Source organism: Panthera tigris, chromosome A2 (genome assembly GCF_018350195.1).
Source record: "Panthera tigris isolate Pti1 chromosome A2, P.tigris_Pti1_mat1.1, whole genome shotgun sequence".
Classification (NCBI taxonomy): Eukaryota; Metazoa; Chordata; class Mammalia; order Carnivora; family Felidae; genus Panthera; species Panthera tigris.
In genome coordinates this window covers 53,992,909-54,012,340 of record NC_056661.1, presented here as the reverse complement: position 1 = coordinate 54,012,340, position 19,432 = coordinate 53,992,909, and the positions used below count along the sequence as shown (strand labels likewise).

The 19,432-nt window shown below is 56.8% G+C and overlaps 1 protein-coding gene across 2 annotated transcripts in view; it reads left to right on the top strand.

The window, feature by feature from the left end:
- The first annotated feature begins 2,759 nt into the window (after window positions 1-2,759).
- PLXND1 (plexin D1) overlaps window positions 2,760-19,432 on the top strand; it is a 58,800-nt gene continuing 42,127 nt past the window's right edge. For both annotated transcript variants that reach the window (XM_042979548.1, XM_042979547.1), the window contains exon 1: window positions 2,760-4,079. In XM_042979548.1, coding sequence (XP_042835482.1) covers window positions 2,760-4,079 — 1,320 coding nt within the window. The remainder of the gene's footprint in view (window positions 4,080-19,432) is intronic.

The following is a 19,432-nucleotide window of genomic DNA, read 5'->3' as shown; positions in this document are numbered from 1 at the left end:
GGGGCCTGTGTGCTATTATGATTGTTTTTGTTTTACAGACAAGGAAACTAAGGCTCAGAGAGGCCAAATGCCTTGTCTTAGTCAACACAGCACTTTCACTTCAGCTTGAGAGGACACTTGGACCCAGCCTGTGCCCAACCTGGCCCTGCATGCCCCCAGCCTGGGGTAGCTCCTGAGCTCCCAGTGCTCAGTTTGGCAGGTAGCTTGTGTCCAACGTGCCAGGAATCATGTGCACTAGGCTGAGCTGTGACAACACAGAGCATTTTCCTCAAGGCTCAGTGGGGGGAGCTGCAGGATGTGGCAAGATGAGCCCGGAGACAGGAAGGAAGCTAGGAGGGGCGAGCGAGGGAGAGAGGGGTGGGAGATAGGGAGGGAGACCGACAGAGAGAGACAGAGACAGAGAGATACACACACAAAGACAGAGTGGAAAGAGAGGGGGGTGGGAAGAGACTAGGGGAGAGAGAGACAAAGAGAGTAACTGGGAGGAGCGAGAAGACTGACAAAAACAGAGATGGGGTAGGGAAGTCTAGAGAAAGATAAGAGCAGGAGGGAGGCAGACAGATGGACTGATGGGGAGGGCTCCAAGAAGGGGTGGGGGAGGTACACTGGGCACCCAGTCCACTCCCACAGGTGGCACAACATGAGCCCTCCCCATCCAGAGATGGAGGTTGGGATATCCTATCAAGCTGTCCCTTGAGTGGCCTTGAGCCCAGTGGGGACAGGGCACCAGAAACAGAGCCTCTGATTTCCTACAGCTGAACACTCCTGGCTAGTAAAGCAGTGGCTAGCGGGGACGACAGAGGGGGTTGGAGAAAGGCGGACGTGATGGGCAGAGGCTGGAGGCAGGAAGATGAAGATGCTGGGATGAGGAACAAGGGGGACAGCTGTAGGTCTGGGCTTTCCTGCCTACCCTCTGGGGCACAGAGGGCTCTCTGTCCTTCCTTCCTGGCCAGGTGGAAACAAATGAGCTGAGGCCAGAACACCCTCAGAGCAAGGGACTCCTGGTGCCATGTGGCCCCCTGATGGGAGCTCCCTGGTTCTGACAGGCCAGAGCTGGTGTGGGGCTGGGAGAGATTTGGGCGAGGCTCAGAGCCAACAGACTTCATCTTTCAAGCATTGTAGTTCTGCTCCCGGTGAGCTAGGCATCTTGGGCCAGTCCCTTCCCTTCTGGGGCCTCAGATTCCAAATCTGTAAGGTGGGATAATAATAGCACCAGCCTCAGAAGGCGTCTGTCAGGACTAAATGGGTCAATACATGTAAAGAACTTGGCATAGTGCCTGGCAGGGGACAAGCTCTGCTTGGGCACCGTGGGTGCTTCGCAAATGGGCTCTGTGACCTTGGGATCATTGCTGCCTGCCCCTGAACTCAGTGCCTACCTGTTCTAGGTGAAAGAAGAAAGACCCAAAGAAAGGAGAAGCAGGCCCAAGTGCCAGCTCACTCTGCTGATCTTGCACTAAACCTGGCAGGATTTTTGGTGATTCGAGTCCTGAGGGAAGGTGATGTGCCTGGACAGATGCGGTGGGTGGAGGGGCAGCAGCCCACAGGGATGGGTCTCCACAGAGGTGACAGTGGGCCTCCTGAGGCCACTCCCCTCTCCCCCCAGGGCCAAGGCCTTACTCTGGGTGTCACTCTTCCAGCCCAGCCCAGCCTGCCCCATGGCCTGGCACATGCCTGAAATAGTTCCTTTCTCCATGTTTTGCTGATTTGTATGTCTGACCCTTGAGCTTTTGTCTCTCTGTCCCTGCCGCTTGTAAGACCTCCTTTATGGGGCTGAGGTTTAGGGGGCAGACCGTGGAGTCTGAGGAGGTGGTGCCCTGTGCCCAACTGGCCCAGGGTTCTAAGGCCTGGACAAGTGTCCCGTGAAAGAGAGTATTAGGGGAGAGACTGAGCGTGAGATGCTGAAAGCGAGGGAAGGCTGTGCATCAGGAAGGCAGAGCGGGAAAGAATGGGGGCAGACAGAGATGGAGGAGAGGGGCCTCCGAGGGATGGGAGACATTGGGAGCGTGGAGAGAGAGGGAGAGCCAGGGACAGAAAAACAGAAGGGAGAGGGGGAAATGGGTAGTGATAACAGAACCGATAGGGCAAAAAGGGAGTCAGAGGGAAGCAGAGCCAGAGACCGAGGAAAAGAGGGAGACAACACACACGGGGTTGGGGGCCATGAGGGGAGAGACACAGACAGGGAGACACTAAGAGGGACAGAGACCAGGGAGAAAGAGGAAGAAAAAAGGAAACAAGCCGAGCCACACAGGCCAAGCGGCCAAGAGGGAGGAACGAGCGAGAGGAACGAGCGACGGAGGCGGAGGCAGCGCCGGGAAAGGGAGCCTAGGGGCCGCGGGCGCCGCGCGGGAGAGTCTTGGAGGGCGCGGGGCGGCCGGACCCACCGACAGCCTAGCTGAGGCCCGGAGGTGGGAGGGCGGGGCGGGGCGGGGTCCGCGGGCAGCCCCGGGAAGGGGCCCGGGGCGCTTGGAGAGGTGGGCCCGGGGCGGGAGGGGGCCCGGGAGGCGGGGCGCGGCCGGGCGGGGCGCGGCGGGGGCGGGGCGCGAGGGCGTGTCCGCAGCGGAGCCGCCCCCGCCCCGCCCCCGGGTTGCGCGGCGCGGCTGAGCCGGGCCGGGGCGCCGGGGGCCGGGGGCCGCTGGCGCGGGCAGGAAGCGCCTCGCGGCCCGGGCCCGCCCCCCGCCTCCTGCCGCCTCCGGGCTCCCGGCTCCCGGCCGCGCCGCGCCCCATGCACTCGCCGCGCCGCGCAGCCCGCGCACGCCCGGATGGCTCGTCGCGCCGCGGGCGGCGCACCCCTTAGCGCTCGGGCCGCCGCGGCCAGCCCCCTGCCGCCGCGCCCGCCATTCCGGGCCCCATCCCCGTGCCCGCTGCTGCCGCTGCTGCTGCTCCTGGGGGCGGCGCGGGCCGGCGCCCTGGAGATCCAACGCCGGTTCCCCTCGCCCACGCCCACCAACAACTTCGCCCTGGACGGCGCGGCGGGGACCGTGTACTTGGCGGCCGTCAACCGCCTCTACCAGCTGTCGGGCGCCAACCTGAGCCTGGAGGCCGAGGCGGCCGTGGGCCCGGTGGCCGACAGCCCTCTGTGTCACGCCCCGCAGCTGCCCCAGGCCTCGTGTGAGCACCCGCGGCGCCTCACCGACAATTACAACAAGATCCTGCAGCTGGACCCCGGCCAGGGCCTGGTGGTCGTGTGCGGGTCCATCTACCAGGGCTTCTGCCAGCTGCGGCGCCGGGGCAACATCTCGGCTGTGGCCGTGCGCTTCCCCCCCGCCGCACCGCCCGCGGAGCCCGTCACCGTGTTCCCCAGCATGCTCAACGTGGCGGCCAACCACCCGAACGCGTCCACCGTGGGGCTGGTGCTGCCGCCGGCCGCCGGCACAGGGGGCAGCCGCCTGCTCGTGGGCGCCACGTACACCGGCTACGGCAGCGCCTTCTTCCCGCGCAACCGCAGCCTGGAGGACCACCGCTTCGAGAACACGCCCGAAATCGCCATCCGCTCCCTGGATGCGCGCGGTGACCTGGCCAAGCTCTTCACCTTCGACCTCAACCCCTCCGACGACAACATTCTCAAGATCAAGCAGGGAGCCAAGGAGCAACACAAGCTGGGCTTCGTGCGCGCCTTCCTGCACCCGCCCGACCCGCCACCGGGCGCCCCGTCCTACGCGTACCTGGCGCTCAACAGCGAGGCGCGCGCGGGCGATAAGGAGAGCCAGGCGCGGAGCCTGCTGGCGCGCATCTGCCTGCCCCGCGGCGCCGGCGGCGACGCCAAGAAGCTCACCGAGTCCTACATCCAGCTGGGCTTGCAGTGCGCGGGCGGCGCGGGCCGCGGCGACCTCTACAGCCGCCTGGTGTCCGTCTTTCCCGCGCGCGAGCTGCTCTTTGCGGTCTTCGAGCGGCCGCAGGGGTCCCCCGCGTCCCGCTCGACTCCGGCCGCGCTGTGCGCCTTCCGCTTCGCCGACGTGCAAGCCGCGATCCGCGCCGCGCGCACCGCCTGCTTCGTGGAGCCCGCACCGGACGTGGTGGCCGTGCTCGACAGCGTGGTGCAGGGCACCGGGCCGGCCTGCGAGCGCAAGCGCAACATCCAGGTACGCCAAGGGAGCCGGACATCAGCTGGGGTGGGGGTGGGGGTGGGGGGGCAGGAGGGAGAGCGTGCGGGTAACTGGGCGCGTTGTCGCTGAGAGGGACACAGGTGTGAACGTGTGGGACCCAGATGTCCGTGTGGAGACCCAGGTATGTACTCTGGGCCACGGTGCATTTGTCGGGACCCAGGTGTACTCACGAGGATATAGGTGTCAGCCAGGGTGGGGGCACTGGTGCGAATATGGTACAGGTGTGTGCCTGCGGGCACTCGAGAGAGTACTGGGTTACAGGTGAGCATAACTAGGTGTGTAGGAGGGGTCGAGGTTGCAGGTGTTCACTGGAGAGAGCATGTGTTAGCCCAGGTGTGCAGTGGTGGTCCTAGGCATGTCCAGAGTGCAGAGCAAGTGAGTGCATGTCTGACCAGAGGTGTGTTCTGGGCTGGCTGTGTGAGCCTATCAGGGCTGCCCTTGGGAGTTGGCAGATGTGTGCTTGGGTGTGGCAGGTGTGCACACCGGTGTGCACCAGGGCCCTGCAGATATGGGTGGGGGTGTGCAGCAAAGAGGAGTGACGGGGTGTATGCACCAGACTCGTGTGTCCCTGAGCTGGTTATGCAGGAGTGTAGGGCAGGTGGATGTGTCCTGCAGGTCACTGGTGCAGCAGAGTGGGCCTGGGTGTGCACTGGGATGTATGTGGCAGGGAACACAGGTGTTTGGGAACTAGTAGGTACTGTGGGGAGGCCACTGGTTGGCAAATAGGTGTGTTCCTGATGCCAATTTTTATCCACTCATTCAACACATATATACTGAGCATGTAGCATGCACCAGACATGGGCACGACAAGCAAGACAACACTTGTGGAATGCCTACTGAGTGCATCAAATGGCATAACTGTCTTGGTTCTTATAACTACCCTCTTAGGTAGTCTCTATTCTCATCCGCATTTTACAGATGAAGAAAATGAGGAACAGAGAGGTTAAATAGCTTGCTCAAGATCACACAGCTGGGAACTAGCAGAGGCAGGGTTTCAATCTAGGCTGTCTACCCTCATCATCTGTGTCCTTAACACCACCCATTCTTTGCTGCCTTATGGACATGTTGCTCGGAGTGTGTGTGTGTGTGTGTGTGTGTGTGTGTGTGTGTGTGTGTGTGTACGCGCGTGCAAGTGTGTTGGAGGGGTCTCAGGTGGCTGGGGTGGGGAGGTGCCAGGGCCAAGAGAGTAGAGGGAGGTGAACAGGACTGTGTGCAGTACTGAGGTGTGCAGGGGGCGAGAGAGTGCCAGGGGCTCAGGAGGGAGTAAGGAAGGGCCAGGTATGGCAGCAAAGCTGGGGGGTGGGAACAAGGCCCGGGAGGCTGGGGCTGGGTTGAACAGAGATGAAGGGGCCAGGTGGGGGATCGCTGTGTGTGTTGACCTTGGGGGAGGTTTATGACACAGTGGGGGAGAAGGGAGCTCTGTGCAGTTCCCCTGGAGAAAGCCCACCAGCAAGGGGTCACTTGTTCAGGGGGCCCTGAGAGGTGGAACCCTGTGCCTTCTCCTTACTCTGTACCCTCACGTGAATCTGGGGAGTCTGTTTCAACCCCAAGCTTTGCCACTCCCCTAGGAAGCCTCAGTTTCTCCCTCAGCAAGATGCTGAACTCAGCCTTTTCCTGGTGAGCCCTCCTTGGGGCCAGGCCCCCCGTGGTCCGGTCCTGTCTCTCCTCCATGGTCTTCAGGCTGTGGGAAGAATCTCATGAGATTAATTATTCCCCCGTGGGTGTGCCCAACACTGGGGCTTTGAGAAAACGCAGATTCCTTCTCCTGCATTCGTGCTCCCATGGCTGTCCACCACCAGCTGGCTGACTGCCCTGAAAATAAAAGGTCACGGTGGGTGAGCAGGGCAGATCGCCACCCACGGGGGCTGGCCAGGTCAGGGTTGACTGCCCAGCACTGTGACTGGGACATCTACCATTCCCCTCCTCAGAGCCACATCCTCCAAAGGGGTGCGTTTGAGGGTACAAGCTTTGTTTGGGGGTCTCAGGGCCAGAGGAGGTGAGTGGGGAGTCAGTCCCTGCTCTACAGAGGGAAGACCCTACTGTGGTAGCCAGGGCTGAGGTCGGGCCAGCCCCTGGGCCTTCCTTAGCCTTTCCAGGGCCTGTGTGTCCATCCAGGCCCTTGGTGTGGGTTGATGCATGGGATTCCTCAGGCCGCCGCCACCGCAGTATCCCCCTCCCCCTCTGCAGGAATCGTCCTGGTTCCCACGGTCCCCAGCCTGGCCTGGTGCAGTGACTCACTCTGCTGAAGTGGGCTAGGGCTTCCTTCTCCTTAGAGGGGCAGGGCCTCTCCAGGGACGTAGCCCCAGGGACAAAGCGGCCTTCGGCCTTCTCCCCATGCCAAGGTGGGGTGGATTCCTGGTCCTCCTCGGCCACACTCCCTGTGTCCCCACCACACCTCTCTCCCTTTTCCCATGCCCTGTTGTGGGCTCAGATCAGTGCCACTGGGCAGTATCTCCCAGATGTGTCCAAGGCCCGAGGGTCTGGGCCTCTGGTGTAGCCATGGGTGGGGAGTGTGGAGGGGGATCCGTTGTTCTTGCTCCAGGCTGTTGCCAGCTCCCCAGTTATAGGCTAAGAACTTGGACTTTGTTTCCTGGATTCAAATCATACTCTGTCACTTCCCAGCTGTGTGACCTGGGCAAGTGACTTAACCTCTTTGAGCCTCAGTTCCCTATGCTGTAAAGTGGGGACAATAAAAACAAAATCTCTAAGGACCACTTAAAGAACTAAATGAATGAATGAACATAAGTGCTTGGTACCTGGCATGTAGTAAGCACCTGATAGCTCTCTGCTGTTCTTGTCGGTATTATCCCAGGGGCCTTATTAACACAGGTCTGGGCTTGGTCCTGGACAGCAGTGACCTCTTTTGGCTTGTTCTGTAGCAGTAAAGACCCCACAATTTCCCACCTCTAGCCCCAGATGGAGGCCTCGATAGACACTTCCTAAGTCCCTACTGTGTGCCCCAGCCAGTGCTATGTGCTGGAGACCAGTGGTGCCTCAGTTTCTGCTCTCGTGGCCCATGCAGGTGAGCAGAGGACAGATATGTGGCCATGCACTTAGATCCCAGGGGGCCAGGGGTGGGGGTAATAGGAAAAGCTGGACAGTGGGAGCCCTGACAGAGGACATCACAGCCTCTGGGAGAGGTGCTATCAATGCAGAGGTGGGGGGATGAGCAGGGGTCGGCTACATGAAGCTGGCAGAAGATGAAAGGGTCCAGGCAGAGGGAACAGCCTGTGCCTAAGCATGGAAGTAGGAAACAGCAAGGAAAGCTGGAGGAATGGAAGGTGGTCCCTGTGGTGGGGGGAGTGGGGAGGATGTGAGAGAAGGCTGGGAGAAGTGGGCGGGGCTTGCAGGTGTAGAGAGGCCACACTGTGGAGTTGGGACTGTATCCTGGGGAGGTGGGAGTTATGAAGGGTCTTAGCCAGAGGAGTACTGTGATCTGAGCACGTCATGCGGCACCTGGGTGGCTCAGTGGTTAAGTGGCTGACTTCAGGTTATGATCTCACCTGTTTGTGAGTTCAAGCCCTGTGTCAGGCTCTTTGCTGCCAGCTTGGAACCTGCTTCAGATTTTGTCTCCGTCTCTCTGCCCGTTCCCGACTCACACTCTGTCTCTCTCAAAAATAAATAAACATTTAAAAAATTTTTGAATGAGCATCTCACTTTCCCCCTCTGTAGAATGGGAGCGATAATAAAGCATTTACCTCATAGGACTGTTGTGGGGAATTAAATGAGCTAATACCTGTAAAATTCTTAGTAGAGTGCCCGGCACACGTTTGCAGTTACATTTGACCCTTGAACAACTCAGGGGTTAGGGGTGCCGACCCCCTGCACAGTCGAAAACCTGCACATAACTTTTGACTCCCCAAAACTTAACTACTAATAGCCTCCTGTTGACTGGGAATCTCACCAATAATATAAACAGTGACTAACATATATTTTATATGCCATGTGTATTATATACCATATTCTCACAATAAAGTACGCTAGAGAAAATAAAACATTAAGAAAATCAGAAGGAAGAGAAAATACATTTACAGTACCGTGCTATAAAAATTCCACATGTAAGTGGACCTGTGCAGTTCAAACCCACATTGTTTAAAGGTCAACTGTACTATGGGGCGCCTGGGTGACCCAGTTGGTTAAGTGTCCGACTTCGGCTCAGGTCAGGATCTCACGGTTTGTGAGTTCGAGCCCCGTGTCACGCTCTGTGCTGACAGCTCGGAGCCTGGAGCCTGCTTCGGATTCTGTGTCTCCCTCTCCCTCTCTTCTGCTCATGCTCTGTCTCTCTCTCAAAAATAAATAATCATAGAAAAAATAAAAGTTAACTGTACTATGATTGTTTTTAATGTAATTATTTTAGCGAGTCCCTAGGTGGCTGGTGAGGGGAAAGATGAGAGGCAGGGAGACTGGTTGGAGGGCTGGTGCTGTCTTCCAGGCTAGAGATTTGCTCGCTGACTTGCAAATATTTCTCGAGCACCTGCTGTGTGCCAGGCCTTGTGGTGGGCACTGGGTGCAGTGGTGAAGGCCTGTGTCAGGCCCTGCTCTCAGGGGCTGTGCACGGCCTGGTCTGAGGGCACAGAGGGAAGCGGTGGGTTCAAGACAGATTTGGGTGCCAGGGTGCAGCCCCAGCGGCAGACAGGGTAGAGAAGGAGGCTGCCCAGTCCGGCCCAGCATCGGGATAGAAGTGGGTGCTGTTGGAATAAGGCATGCAATCGGGTGCCTGTGGGGGAGAGAATTAATTTGCTTCTGGAGTGTCGGGCAAGATCTAGGGCCCTGGAATCCCTTTCCTCCCAGACCCATCTGGCCTGACTTCTCCAGCACCGGCTGGTCTCAGTGGGGCAGGCATGGGGGACTGGACCCTGCACTTCTGCCTGTTCCCCAGGGACATCTCACCTCCAAGTGAGGTGGTTTGGGTGGGCCTCTGGAAGCCCAGCCTTTCACCCTTGTTTTGGGGGGTCTTTTGACCCCACGAGTCCAGAGCCTTGGCCAGAGTGATCCCAGACATTGTAGCTTCTCACCTGGTGAGCTTTATCCTTTGCTCTCCACATTTAAGACCATGAAATCTTAGCTTCTGCTGCCCCCTTCCATCCAGGAGTGTGCCAGAGAACCAGAGAAGGGAGGAGCTGCCAAGGTGTGAGGTCAGAAGCAGGGAACCTTGTCAAATCCCCCCGCCCCGCCCCAGGCTTCAGAGGGCCCCAGCTTTGTCCCTGGTTCCGGCATTATCTGGGGCTGTTGCATGCATGATTTTGAGTGAGAAAATTGTCCTCCATTGCGTGTGGCTTGGATCCCTTTCCTCAGTTCATGTTTGAGGTGAGAGTGAGTTGGGGAGTTGCTGTGTGCTGTTGATGGGGAAAGTGAGGCACAGGGTTACCCAGCAAGGCAAGGGCAGGCTGAGTCTAACTCTCTTCCCTGAATCTTTCCTCTCAACCTTTGAGTGACCGTGGTATTTGTTTTTTTTAAGCCAAAAGGAAAACCAACAGGGAAATGCCAATGCTGCATTTTCAAGGTGTCTTTTTATAGTAAAGGTGGAAAAAAAACCCTCAGGCTGTTTTAAACTGGCATGCTGTGGGTGGGTGCTCATCGTCAAGAAGGCGTTTTCTGAACCAATTTAGGGGCTGAAATGCTGGGTGGAGGTGGAGGGAGACAGAGCTTCCAAGATGGGCTTTACATTTGGAGTCGGGCTGGGGGCTGGGAGCGTTCCCTGTGGCCAATGGTACAAGCAGACACTTGGTGGTTCCTAGGGGGTTCCAGCAAGGTTGGTCAGGATGATCTTCTAGCCTAGAGAGACAGACAGGCCTTGGGCCAGGTGATGGTTAATATCCCAGTGCACCCTGGTAAGGTCACCAGTCCTGATTCCCAGGTATAAGATATCGAGTCCCATTGTTCTGCCCATAAACTGTGTGACCCAGGGAGAGTCATTTACTCTCTCTGGGCCTCGTGCTTCCTCATTGTAAATGGAACAGTGTCTCCCTCTGAGGATATGGGCAGGTTAAAATCTCACATGCACTGCCCAGGAAATGGTAGGAGGAGGTATTAGTAACAGGAGGGAAAAGCTATGTCTAAGAAAAGTGTGCTTGGCATGCAAAATGGCCAGCAGAGCAGGGAGTGCTCAGAGGAAGGGGTCAGCCTCTTGGAGGAGATGGGATCACACCAGGTCCTAAAGGTGACCTAGGTGGTCGAGACAGAGGGGTGAGGCGTGGGTGTGTCCAGGGCCGCCCCAGCCGAGTGAGCTCAGAGATAGGAAGACATGGAGAGAGTGGGCACGGTGTCACTGCTGGTGGCCGGGCAGACGCTGAACATCTGACGGACTTAAGGGGTGTGTGGAGGGAAGGTGCCCCGGTCAGCTCTCTGGGGCTGAAAAATAATCATCGCTGGGCTCCCAGTTCTGAGTGGGGTCACTGTGTTGGCCCTTGGTGAGCACCAGTGTGTTTGAACTCAGAGCCCCACCCCCACCCCCCACCCCTCCCGCCATGAGGCAGGAAGTGCTGTTACAGATGGGGAAACTGAGGGCCAGGGCCACACAGCTGGTTAGCGGGAGTGGGGATCTGCAGATTGGCTGTCTGGCCCCAGAGTCCATGCTGGGCGATGGCTGGTGAGCTCTCAGCTGGGAGTTTTTCGGTTACCCTTGCCCCGTGGAGACTTGGGCGTGGCCCTTTGTAGAAACCCCGTTGTGTGGTCGCACCTCCACACGGGCCCGGGTGGAAGCTGGGAGCTATTGCTGTGGTGACTCAGTTCCAGAGTGGGGTGAGGCTGGCCGGGGCATCTGTCGAGGCAGGGGCTGATCAGGCCTTTTGAGGAAGTGGGGAAGGCGGGGAAGCACTAGTTGCATTCATCGCTAAAAATGTGATCCTCTGGGCTCTGGAACGAGTGAGCCTCCTGCCCCTTTGAGTGTGCAAGTGAGGGATGTGGTCAGTTTGAATGACGACTTGGCAAATGTCTTTCAGCACTGAGCCCCGCCCTGGACCATGCCAGCCGGGTACTGGGGCTGGAAAGGCTGCCTCCCTCCAGGGCAGCACTTCACCATCCAGGGTTTGCTAGGAGAGTGGATGAAGGATCTGTGTTGGCCTTAACCACAGTTAGGACCTGCCACACCCAGGCAGGCCCGAAGTGGCACATGAGTGCTGGACCCTGGCGCCGACACCCTGAATTCAAATCCTGGCTCCGTACCTTCCTAGCTGTGGCCTCTGGCAAGCCGCTTACCTCCTCTGGTCCTCTTTTTCCTCACCTGTAGAATGGGTTCAGCATAGGGAAGAACGGGGCAGCCTGGCGTTCAGCGGAGACTGTGTCAGTCGTCACCAGCTCCCTGCAGAAACGCTCTCCAAGAGTCAGATTTGCTGGCCCGTGGCTGCTGGTTTTCACAAAGGTTAAGAAAACTGGCCAGGTTCTGTGTTCTGTTTGTTGGAGGAGGAGCATGAAAGCCTGAGGCCCTGGCGGTGAGGGGTCCCATCCCCTTTCCGGACTTCAGTTTCCCCATCTGAGTTGGTCTGGGGGGTGGCAAGGAGGCGCTCACCGACAGAACTGCTTCTGCCAGCATCATTATTATCGCGGTTAATGCTACTGTTTCTTGGGAACTTACTTTGTGTCAGACGTACTACAAAAGCTCTTTGTATATAGTCTATCTTTTTTAAATCTCCCCAGAAATGGGATGAGATGAGTGTTATACCTCATCTACAGAAAGGGGAAACAGAGGCCCAGAGAGGTTAGGTGACATGCCAGAGGTCACACAGTGGGTAAAAGGTGGGGCGGGTATCTGGCTGCAAGCCTGTGCTCGTCACCTTTACTCCCTGGTTCCTCCCAAAACATTGACTAAAGGGATGTGATCCAAAGGGGCCCTCAAGGCCACAGTGGGAAGAGGTGAATGGGTCTATTTTTTTTTAACGTGTATGTGTGTGTGTGTGTGTATGTGTGTGAGAAAGAGACAGAATGTGAGCAGGGAAGGGGCAGAGGGAGAGACAGAGAGAGAGAATCTGAAGCAGGCTCCAGGCTCTGAACTGTTAGCACAGAGTCCCACATGGGGCTTGAACCCACAGACCCATGAGATCATGACCTGAGCCTAAGTCGGATCTTAACTGACTGAGCCACCCAGGTGCCCCTGAATGGGTCTGTTTTAAAGGTGAAGAAACAGACACCCAGGGAAGCTGTAGCCTGGCTGGGGCTGCTGTGAGGAGTCCTGAGAGCTTCCCAGTGAGCCCCAGTGCCCAGCATGGTCCCAGGTGAGGGGCTTCTATTCCCCAGGACTGCAGCTGCCTCCGCCTTCACCCACCAGAGCCCAGCACCTCCTGAGCGGCGTCTTCTGTCTGTCCTTGCTCCTGGTGGAGGGTTGTCTAGAGTGTGGCAGTATAGGAGGGGACTCAGCTTTGTTACATGACAGCCCCCCAAAAGGGATGAATCAGACTCTGCCCCTACCCTCCAGGAGCTCCCAGACAGTCAGAGAGGAGATCATGACAGAAGATATGCTGCAACCAAGGTTGCACAATGACCAGCCTCCTCTGAGGGAGTCAAGGAAGGCTTCCTGGAGGAGGGGGATGGTGGAGCAGGAATATGGCACATGGGCCTGGGGAAGGCAGGCAGAGGCAGAGGCCCAGAGATGTGGTAGAATATGGCTCGGGTAGCAGGCAGAGATGAAGTTTAGAGTGTGTGGGGTCTGGGGTGCAGGCCAAGGATTTGGATGCTGTCCTGTGGGCTGTGGGGAGCCATCAAGGCTTTGGGAGAAGAGTGAGACATAGTTGATCTGGTTCTAGAAGGGACTCCATAGCTGCTGGCCCCTTATCAGCCCTGCTAGGTGCTGGCAGGAGCAGGAGGCTCTCTCCCAGAGCCCCCACTGTGGCTGGACCAGGTGACTCCCATGGGCCTCTCCAGCTCTGACAACAGTGTGGGGATTGCCATGGAAACCAGCCGGTGCCGCGTGGGGACAGGCCTAGAAAGTCTCCTGGCACCAGCCACGTGCATTTGGATCCTGGCTACCCCCGGAGTGTGGCTGTTCTCTTTTTTCCAAAGTCCGTGTTTGGGCCAGGGCCGAACCCAACAGGCTGCCTGGATGGGCCCCTGCACGGCCCACTTTCCCGCTGACGCTCGATGCCACTGAGATCCGAGATCTGCTGGGCCAGCGGGGCTGGCCCCTCCCAGTCCACCATCCTTTACCCTGAAACACGATAAATCACATGCTAGAGGAGGGAGGAAGCTCGAAGCTCCATTATGAGGCCCAGCGAGGCCCCAGCGGGGCGTTAATCATGTAGTGCTTTCTGCTCTGATCGGTAAATAATGGGGGGGCAGTGGGCAGAGGCCTTGAATTGGAGGCCAGGCCCGGGAAAGGAGCTGCATGGCCTTCTGGAGGTCACCTCTGCTCCCATGCCCCACCCGGGGCCCGTCCAACATCTGTGTCTCCAGAGGTAGCCATCTCCTTAATTGGCCTCGGTTTCCCTAGCTTGCCACCAAGGGCCTCTACAGCTCCAGGCAGCCAGGCTCCCAGCAGCCGTTGACAATGCCCAGCAGAGTGTTGGGTGGAGAGGCCGGGGTTAAGGGTGAGGACTCTGTAGCCAGCCTGCCTAGGTTTGAGGCTCACATCTGGCCCTTCTGGCTGTGTGACCCTGGACAAGTCACTGCTCTGTGCCTCAGTGTCCTTTGCTATAAAGTAGCACCGACTTATTAGGGTTAAATGAGGCTGCACAGGCAGGGGCACAAAGTAAACCGTAGCTGCTTATTATGGTCGTGTTGTTTATACTACTGTATCTTGATTATCTTAAAGCTGTCCCTTCCTGACTTGGGGGTGGTCGCTGAACTGGGATGTGGGCAGCTGGAGACAGGGACCAGTGTGTCCCCTCTATGTCCCCAGAACATGGGACCCAGACCAGAGATGTTTGCTGAGGGCCTCAAGCCAGCCCTGTCCCCTCAGCCATGTCCACAATCAGTCCCCTCCTCTGGGATGGAGGCCAACACCCAGGGGACAGGGAGCAGGGTGTGAGTTCCACTCTCCAGGGCCCCTTAGCCCCAGAAGGAAGGAGGCCAAATGTGCCCAAGAGAGGCAGCTGCGGCTCTCAGCTTCTCCTGGCCGGCATCCCCTCCAGGGGAAGAGGCTGGGACAGAAACTGTTCCAGGGAAAGGAGGGGCTGGAGCCGCAGCACTCTGCCCGCCTTCCTCCCCCCTTCCCCCCCCCCATTAGAGCTGGCGAGAGGGAGTGACTTCCCTGCCCAGGGAAGAGGAGAAGAGTCGCTGGCTGCCCATCCCACACTGTGTTCCTCTGGGACCCCCCGGGGGTGGGGGCGGTGCGAGGGGAAGGGGGCAGGGCTGGAAATGGGGCCAGGCTGGGCCAGAATGAGAAACAGCTTCAAGAAGGGGGAGCCGGGTGTCTGGGGGGCCACGTCCAGCTAACAAAACAATGGCTGCTTGAGTCAGCGGCTGTGGTAGTAGTTCCCAGGCAGGCCTGAGCGGAGCAGGCCTCGGCCGAGCTCCCAGCACCCATCCTCGCTGTGGGTGAGGGTAGATGCTTGACTTTGGGAAGTGGTGGAACTGTCTGTCCTGCCAGGCTCCCGTGTGACCTGCACCGCTAATTGGGAACGTTTACTGAGTATCCGCGGTTGTCAGTTTCAAGGGCTGCTGTGAGCTGAGCTCTTTCCAGCAGCTCTCTATGGAGGGTGCTGTTATTGTCGCCACTTTACAGATGCGGAGACTGAGGCTCAGACGGGATGTGGCATCCCAGAGCGAGTAATGAGCCACAAGACTTAGTACGTCAGGAGCCTCAGTTTCTCTGTCTGTAAAATGGGAACACAACAAGAGTGTGCCTGTGAGGTAGCTCTGCTTGGGGCCTACCCACAGCAGATCTTCAATCCAGCCAGGCCCCTGATCTCAGCCTGGGGGCTGTCCCTCCAGGCTGTGTCCAGCTTGGTGGCAGAGTCTAGGGTGCCAGTTGTGGCTAGACAGACATATCGTGCTAAGGATGGCCTGGCTGGCAGGTTGACACGACCCTTCCAGATGGTCTCAGCTTGCCTTGATGAATTCAGTGCCCTGGGGCCGGGTGACCCACCTCCTCCAGAGAAGGGTCAGGGGTACAGAGGTGCTCCTCTCTGAAACTCTGGAAGGGTCTACCCTAGCTGCTGTGTCCATTGCTACTTCTTAGGTTTTTCCTGCCTGATTCAGGCAGCCTGGCGTCAGGTAGGGAATTATCACACTGTTGTCCTGAGGAAGCCTCTGCCCCTCTCTATGCCTCGGTTTCACCTCTGGCTCGGAGCCAGGCCTCTTGACTGTTTTCTGTGGCTCAGTTGGACATTTTGTCCCCGCCCACCCCTCCAGGAAATAAGCATCTTGATCACCCACTGGGAGGTGCTGGTATTTCCTTCCCAGGCAGGAGGCGTCTTCCTCCTTGGTGTGGGGTCATTGCCGGATGCCCGTTAGAGCCAGGTCCATCCTGTTTCCTCCCTGGGCTGACACACAGTAGGCCCATGGCTCTTTCAATGACTCAGTTTATCGTCAGTGGAGGCGTCGGCTTAGTGGAATCTGGAGCCATAGCCAATAGCTGTGGTTTCCAAGAAACTGCAGGGGCTAAAGTTAGAAGGGGGAGTTTGGGTTTGGGGTCACAAGCGTGGCTTCAAATCCCAACCTGGGTACCATGGGTGAACCTTGACAATGCTTCCCCCTTTATCCTCAGGGCTTCTGAAGAAGGGTGGGGGTAGGGGCTATTCAACAGGGCTTTGTGTGAAACAACAATCCTGCAGAGTTTAGTGGCTTTTGTGGCCCCCTGCAGGCTGCCTGTCAGACCCCCATCACCACCCTACCTGATCCTTGCTTGCTCCGTCTCCTCTAGTCCTTGTCTCTGCAGCAGTCTCCTGACGGAGAATTCATCCTCTTTGGCTATCCGAGCTGAAGGAAGAGTTGGCAAGGAACAGCACTGAGAGGAGCCCCAGGGTGGGAGGGGGGCAGGCCAGGTGGAGCAGGGTCTTGAGAGCCCAGGAGCAAAGTTTGGGTTTATACTGAGGGCACTAGGGATCCATGGAAGGCTGTTGAGCTTCAGAGGTGACACAAATTGGTTTGTGATTGGTTTTTTCTTTTTAAAAATTTTTAATGTTTATTTATTTTTGAGAGAGAGAGAGAGAGAGAGAATGAGAGCGGGAGAGGGACACACACACACACACACACACACACACACACACACAGAATCTGAAGCAGGCTCCAGGCTCCGAGCTGTCAGCACAGAGCCCAGCGTGGGACTCAAACCCATGAACCTTGAGATCATGACCTGAGCTGAAATTGGACACTTAACCAACTGAACCACCCAGGTGCCCCTGCTTGTTTGTTTTTTTAAATAACCTTTTTATTTTGGAATAACTTTAGATGTATAGGAAAGGTACAAAGACAGATAATTCCTGCGTACCCTCCTTCCCGTTTTCCCCATTGCTGAGGTTCTATATTCCCATGGTACATTTGTCAAAACTAAGAAACCAACTTAGTACTTTACTCTCAACTAAACTCCAGACTTTACTCCACGAATATTCTTTTTTTCTTTTCCAGGGTCCCACATTGCATTTAGTGCTTTGCAGTTTTACAAGCTCCCTTTGGCCACCGTGGAGGGTGAATAGAAGGGGGTTTGGTCCAGCCCCAGCCCAGGTATATTTTTTAATACCCGAAAGCCATTGCGCCCTTCCAGGTCCTCACAGTTAAACTTCACTTTCCTGGGATCTCGATTCAATAACCATCAAAAACTTGAGGCGGAAAAGTGCCCTCAATTCCCAAGCACAAAGCCCCAACAGCCGGTGTAGTCTATCGCCAGGACGGAACCACTGGGCCTTGCAGCCTGCCACGCCGGCCCCCCATTGCCGCCTCATCCTCCTCGGAGCCACCTGCGGTGGGGCTGAGGTTTGGTGGGGTCCGTGGGCAGGATGCAGAGGCCTGAGAAACTGGGCTCTTGAAGCTCGTGCTCCCACTGGCTTCCTGGGAAGAGAAAGTCAACACAATTACAGTTGGTAGTGAAATCAATATGTCAGAGTTTTAATGGGAGAGTGGGCAGAGCAGAGCTTTGGCCCCAGGAGGCAGCTAGCTGAAGAGGGAGGGTGTGTCCTGCTCTCAGGAAAAAGCTGAGACCAGCAGTCAGCTATTGCTCATCCCATTTCAGAGAGGGAGAAACTGAGGCTTTTAGAGGAACTAAAAGTACCAGCCAGGTGCCACCTGGGTCTGAACACCCGATTCCCGTGTTGCCACACACACACTAGGCATACGGTTGGCCCATATGTCGGTCTCGTTCTCCAGCACCCAGCATGGCAGTGTTGCTCTCAATCTCTGGAAAAGCAGCAGCTGAATACAGTCAATCACACTTTAGTCAAAATTAGTCTCCTTTCTTTAGGAAACACTCACCCTGGAGTGTAGTCTCCACCCTGGAGAAGCTCATGTTTATGCTATCATGATAAATGAAAGTGGTGACCAGAACAGTGCTATCACAGAAGAGGGGATATGTGTGTGTGTGTGTGTGTGTGTGTGTGTGTGTGTGTGTGTGTGTGTGTGTGTGTGTTTTGAGGCACATCTTGAAAGCTGGTGAAAAACTTGCTGCCTGGGCATGTCTGACAAAGGGAATAACATGAGCCAAGACAAGGGGGACTGATGGGCCAGGGGAAGTATGAGGGCTCAGAGGTGTGGGAAGGGCATTGGCTGCTGAGGGAATAACATTATGAGGGATCAGGAGCCCTGGTGGGAAGGTGTGGCCACATTTGAGGAATTGCAGAGGTTGGTGTGGTCAGAGCAGAGGGTGGGACAGAGGAAAAGAGCAAGACTTGAAGCTTAAGCGGTTGGAACCAGATCCAAAGGCCTTGAATGCCAGGCTTGCTCCTAAGGACAGCCAGGAGCTGGAGAAGGGTTTTATTCCGGAGAGGAATTAACCAGTTTTGTGCCTGGAATGGTGGCTCCACTGGATTGGAGGGGACTGCTGTGATCGGCCGGCCCTCCCCTGCTCTCAGGGGCATTTGTGTTTTGAAAGACCTACGCAAAGTGAGACTTGAAAGAAGGCGGGTGCTAGGGGAGGAATTTCAGACAGTGTCTGTCATAGGGTCCGGGCGGTATTTTGAGCCTGTGGAGCTAACTGCCCCTGGAGACCGAGTTCGGCTGAGGCCACACTTGGGCTGGCTGTCCTGTCCCCAAGGCCACTGTCTCCTCTTTCCCAAGCCTGCAGCCCACTCCCCCAGTAGGGGAGGCATTTCCCGCCTGCTTGGTGGACATGTCTCCCAGCTTCCACTTTTGAGCCAGTTTGCAGCCTTGTGATCTCTCCTGCCGGTCGGGGAGTCAGCTTCCCCCTCAGAGCACAGATCATTCAGAGCAGCTGACAGGGGTTACTTCTCCTTTAAAAATTTTTTTTTAGATTTTATTTTTAGGATAAGAAAAAAAAAAAGTTGGAGGAAAGGCTTTTTAGAAAATTCCTTCGGTACAGAATTAATGGCTTGTGAACGTCAGGGCGGGCAGGCGAGAGCTGGATTCCCAGCGTGCTCCTGCCTCATCCACTCTGCCGCCCAGCCCACAAATCACTGTGATCTGGGTGCCTTGTCCGGCTTCTCTTGGCTGGCTGGGGTCCCCCATTGCAAGGCCCAGGGCAGAAAACCCCAGAGGTGTCATCTGGGGCCTCCCGGGTCTTCCCTTCCCTCCCCCTCTCTCAGAGCTCAGGGAGGAAAATCATGTCCCCCAGGCAAGGGTTTACAATTTTAATTTTAAAACAGCTTATTATTTCATGACGCAAGTAATCCATATTCAGTGAAGAAAAGTTATGTAACCCCTAGTAGAAGCTTCCCTCGTGGCAGGCCTTGGGCCCAAGTGCCCACTCTCCCGCCTGCTTGCTGACAGTGCCCCCCTCACCTCTTCCCTGCAGCTGCAGGACTGCTGAGGGGTGAGCCCAGGACCTGGGAGAGGCAGCCGGGGAAGTGGTTCAGCACCCTCTTTCCACAGCTGACCCCCACCTCGGGCATACAGAATAAAGTCAGGCAGGGTAGGTCTGAAGCTGAAAGACAAGAAGAAGCCAACTCTGTGACACCCCAGACACTGGGAATGACACCCCAGGCAGAGGGAACAGCAAGGGCAAAGGCCCTGAGGCAGGGCCCAGTGTATGAGCAACAGAAATGAGGCCCATGTGGCTGGAGTGGAGGAGGAGTGTGGGTGAGGAAGGTATGGGATGGGCTTAGATGGGCCCATAGCCCCTGAAGGGAGGATTAGGATCCAGTGTTTATTCTGAGTGTTGTGTAAACCATCAGAAGTTTCAAGCAGGAGAGACCTCTTTGCATTTTTTTTAAATTTTTACATTTTTTTAATGTTTATTTATTTTTGACAGAGAGAGAGAGAGAGAGAGAGAGAGAGAGAGACAGACAGAC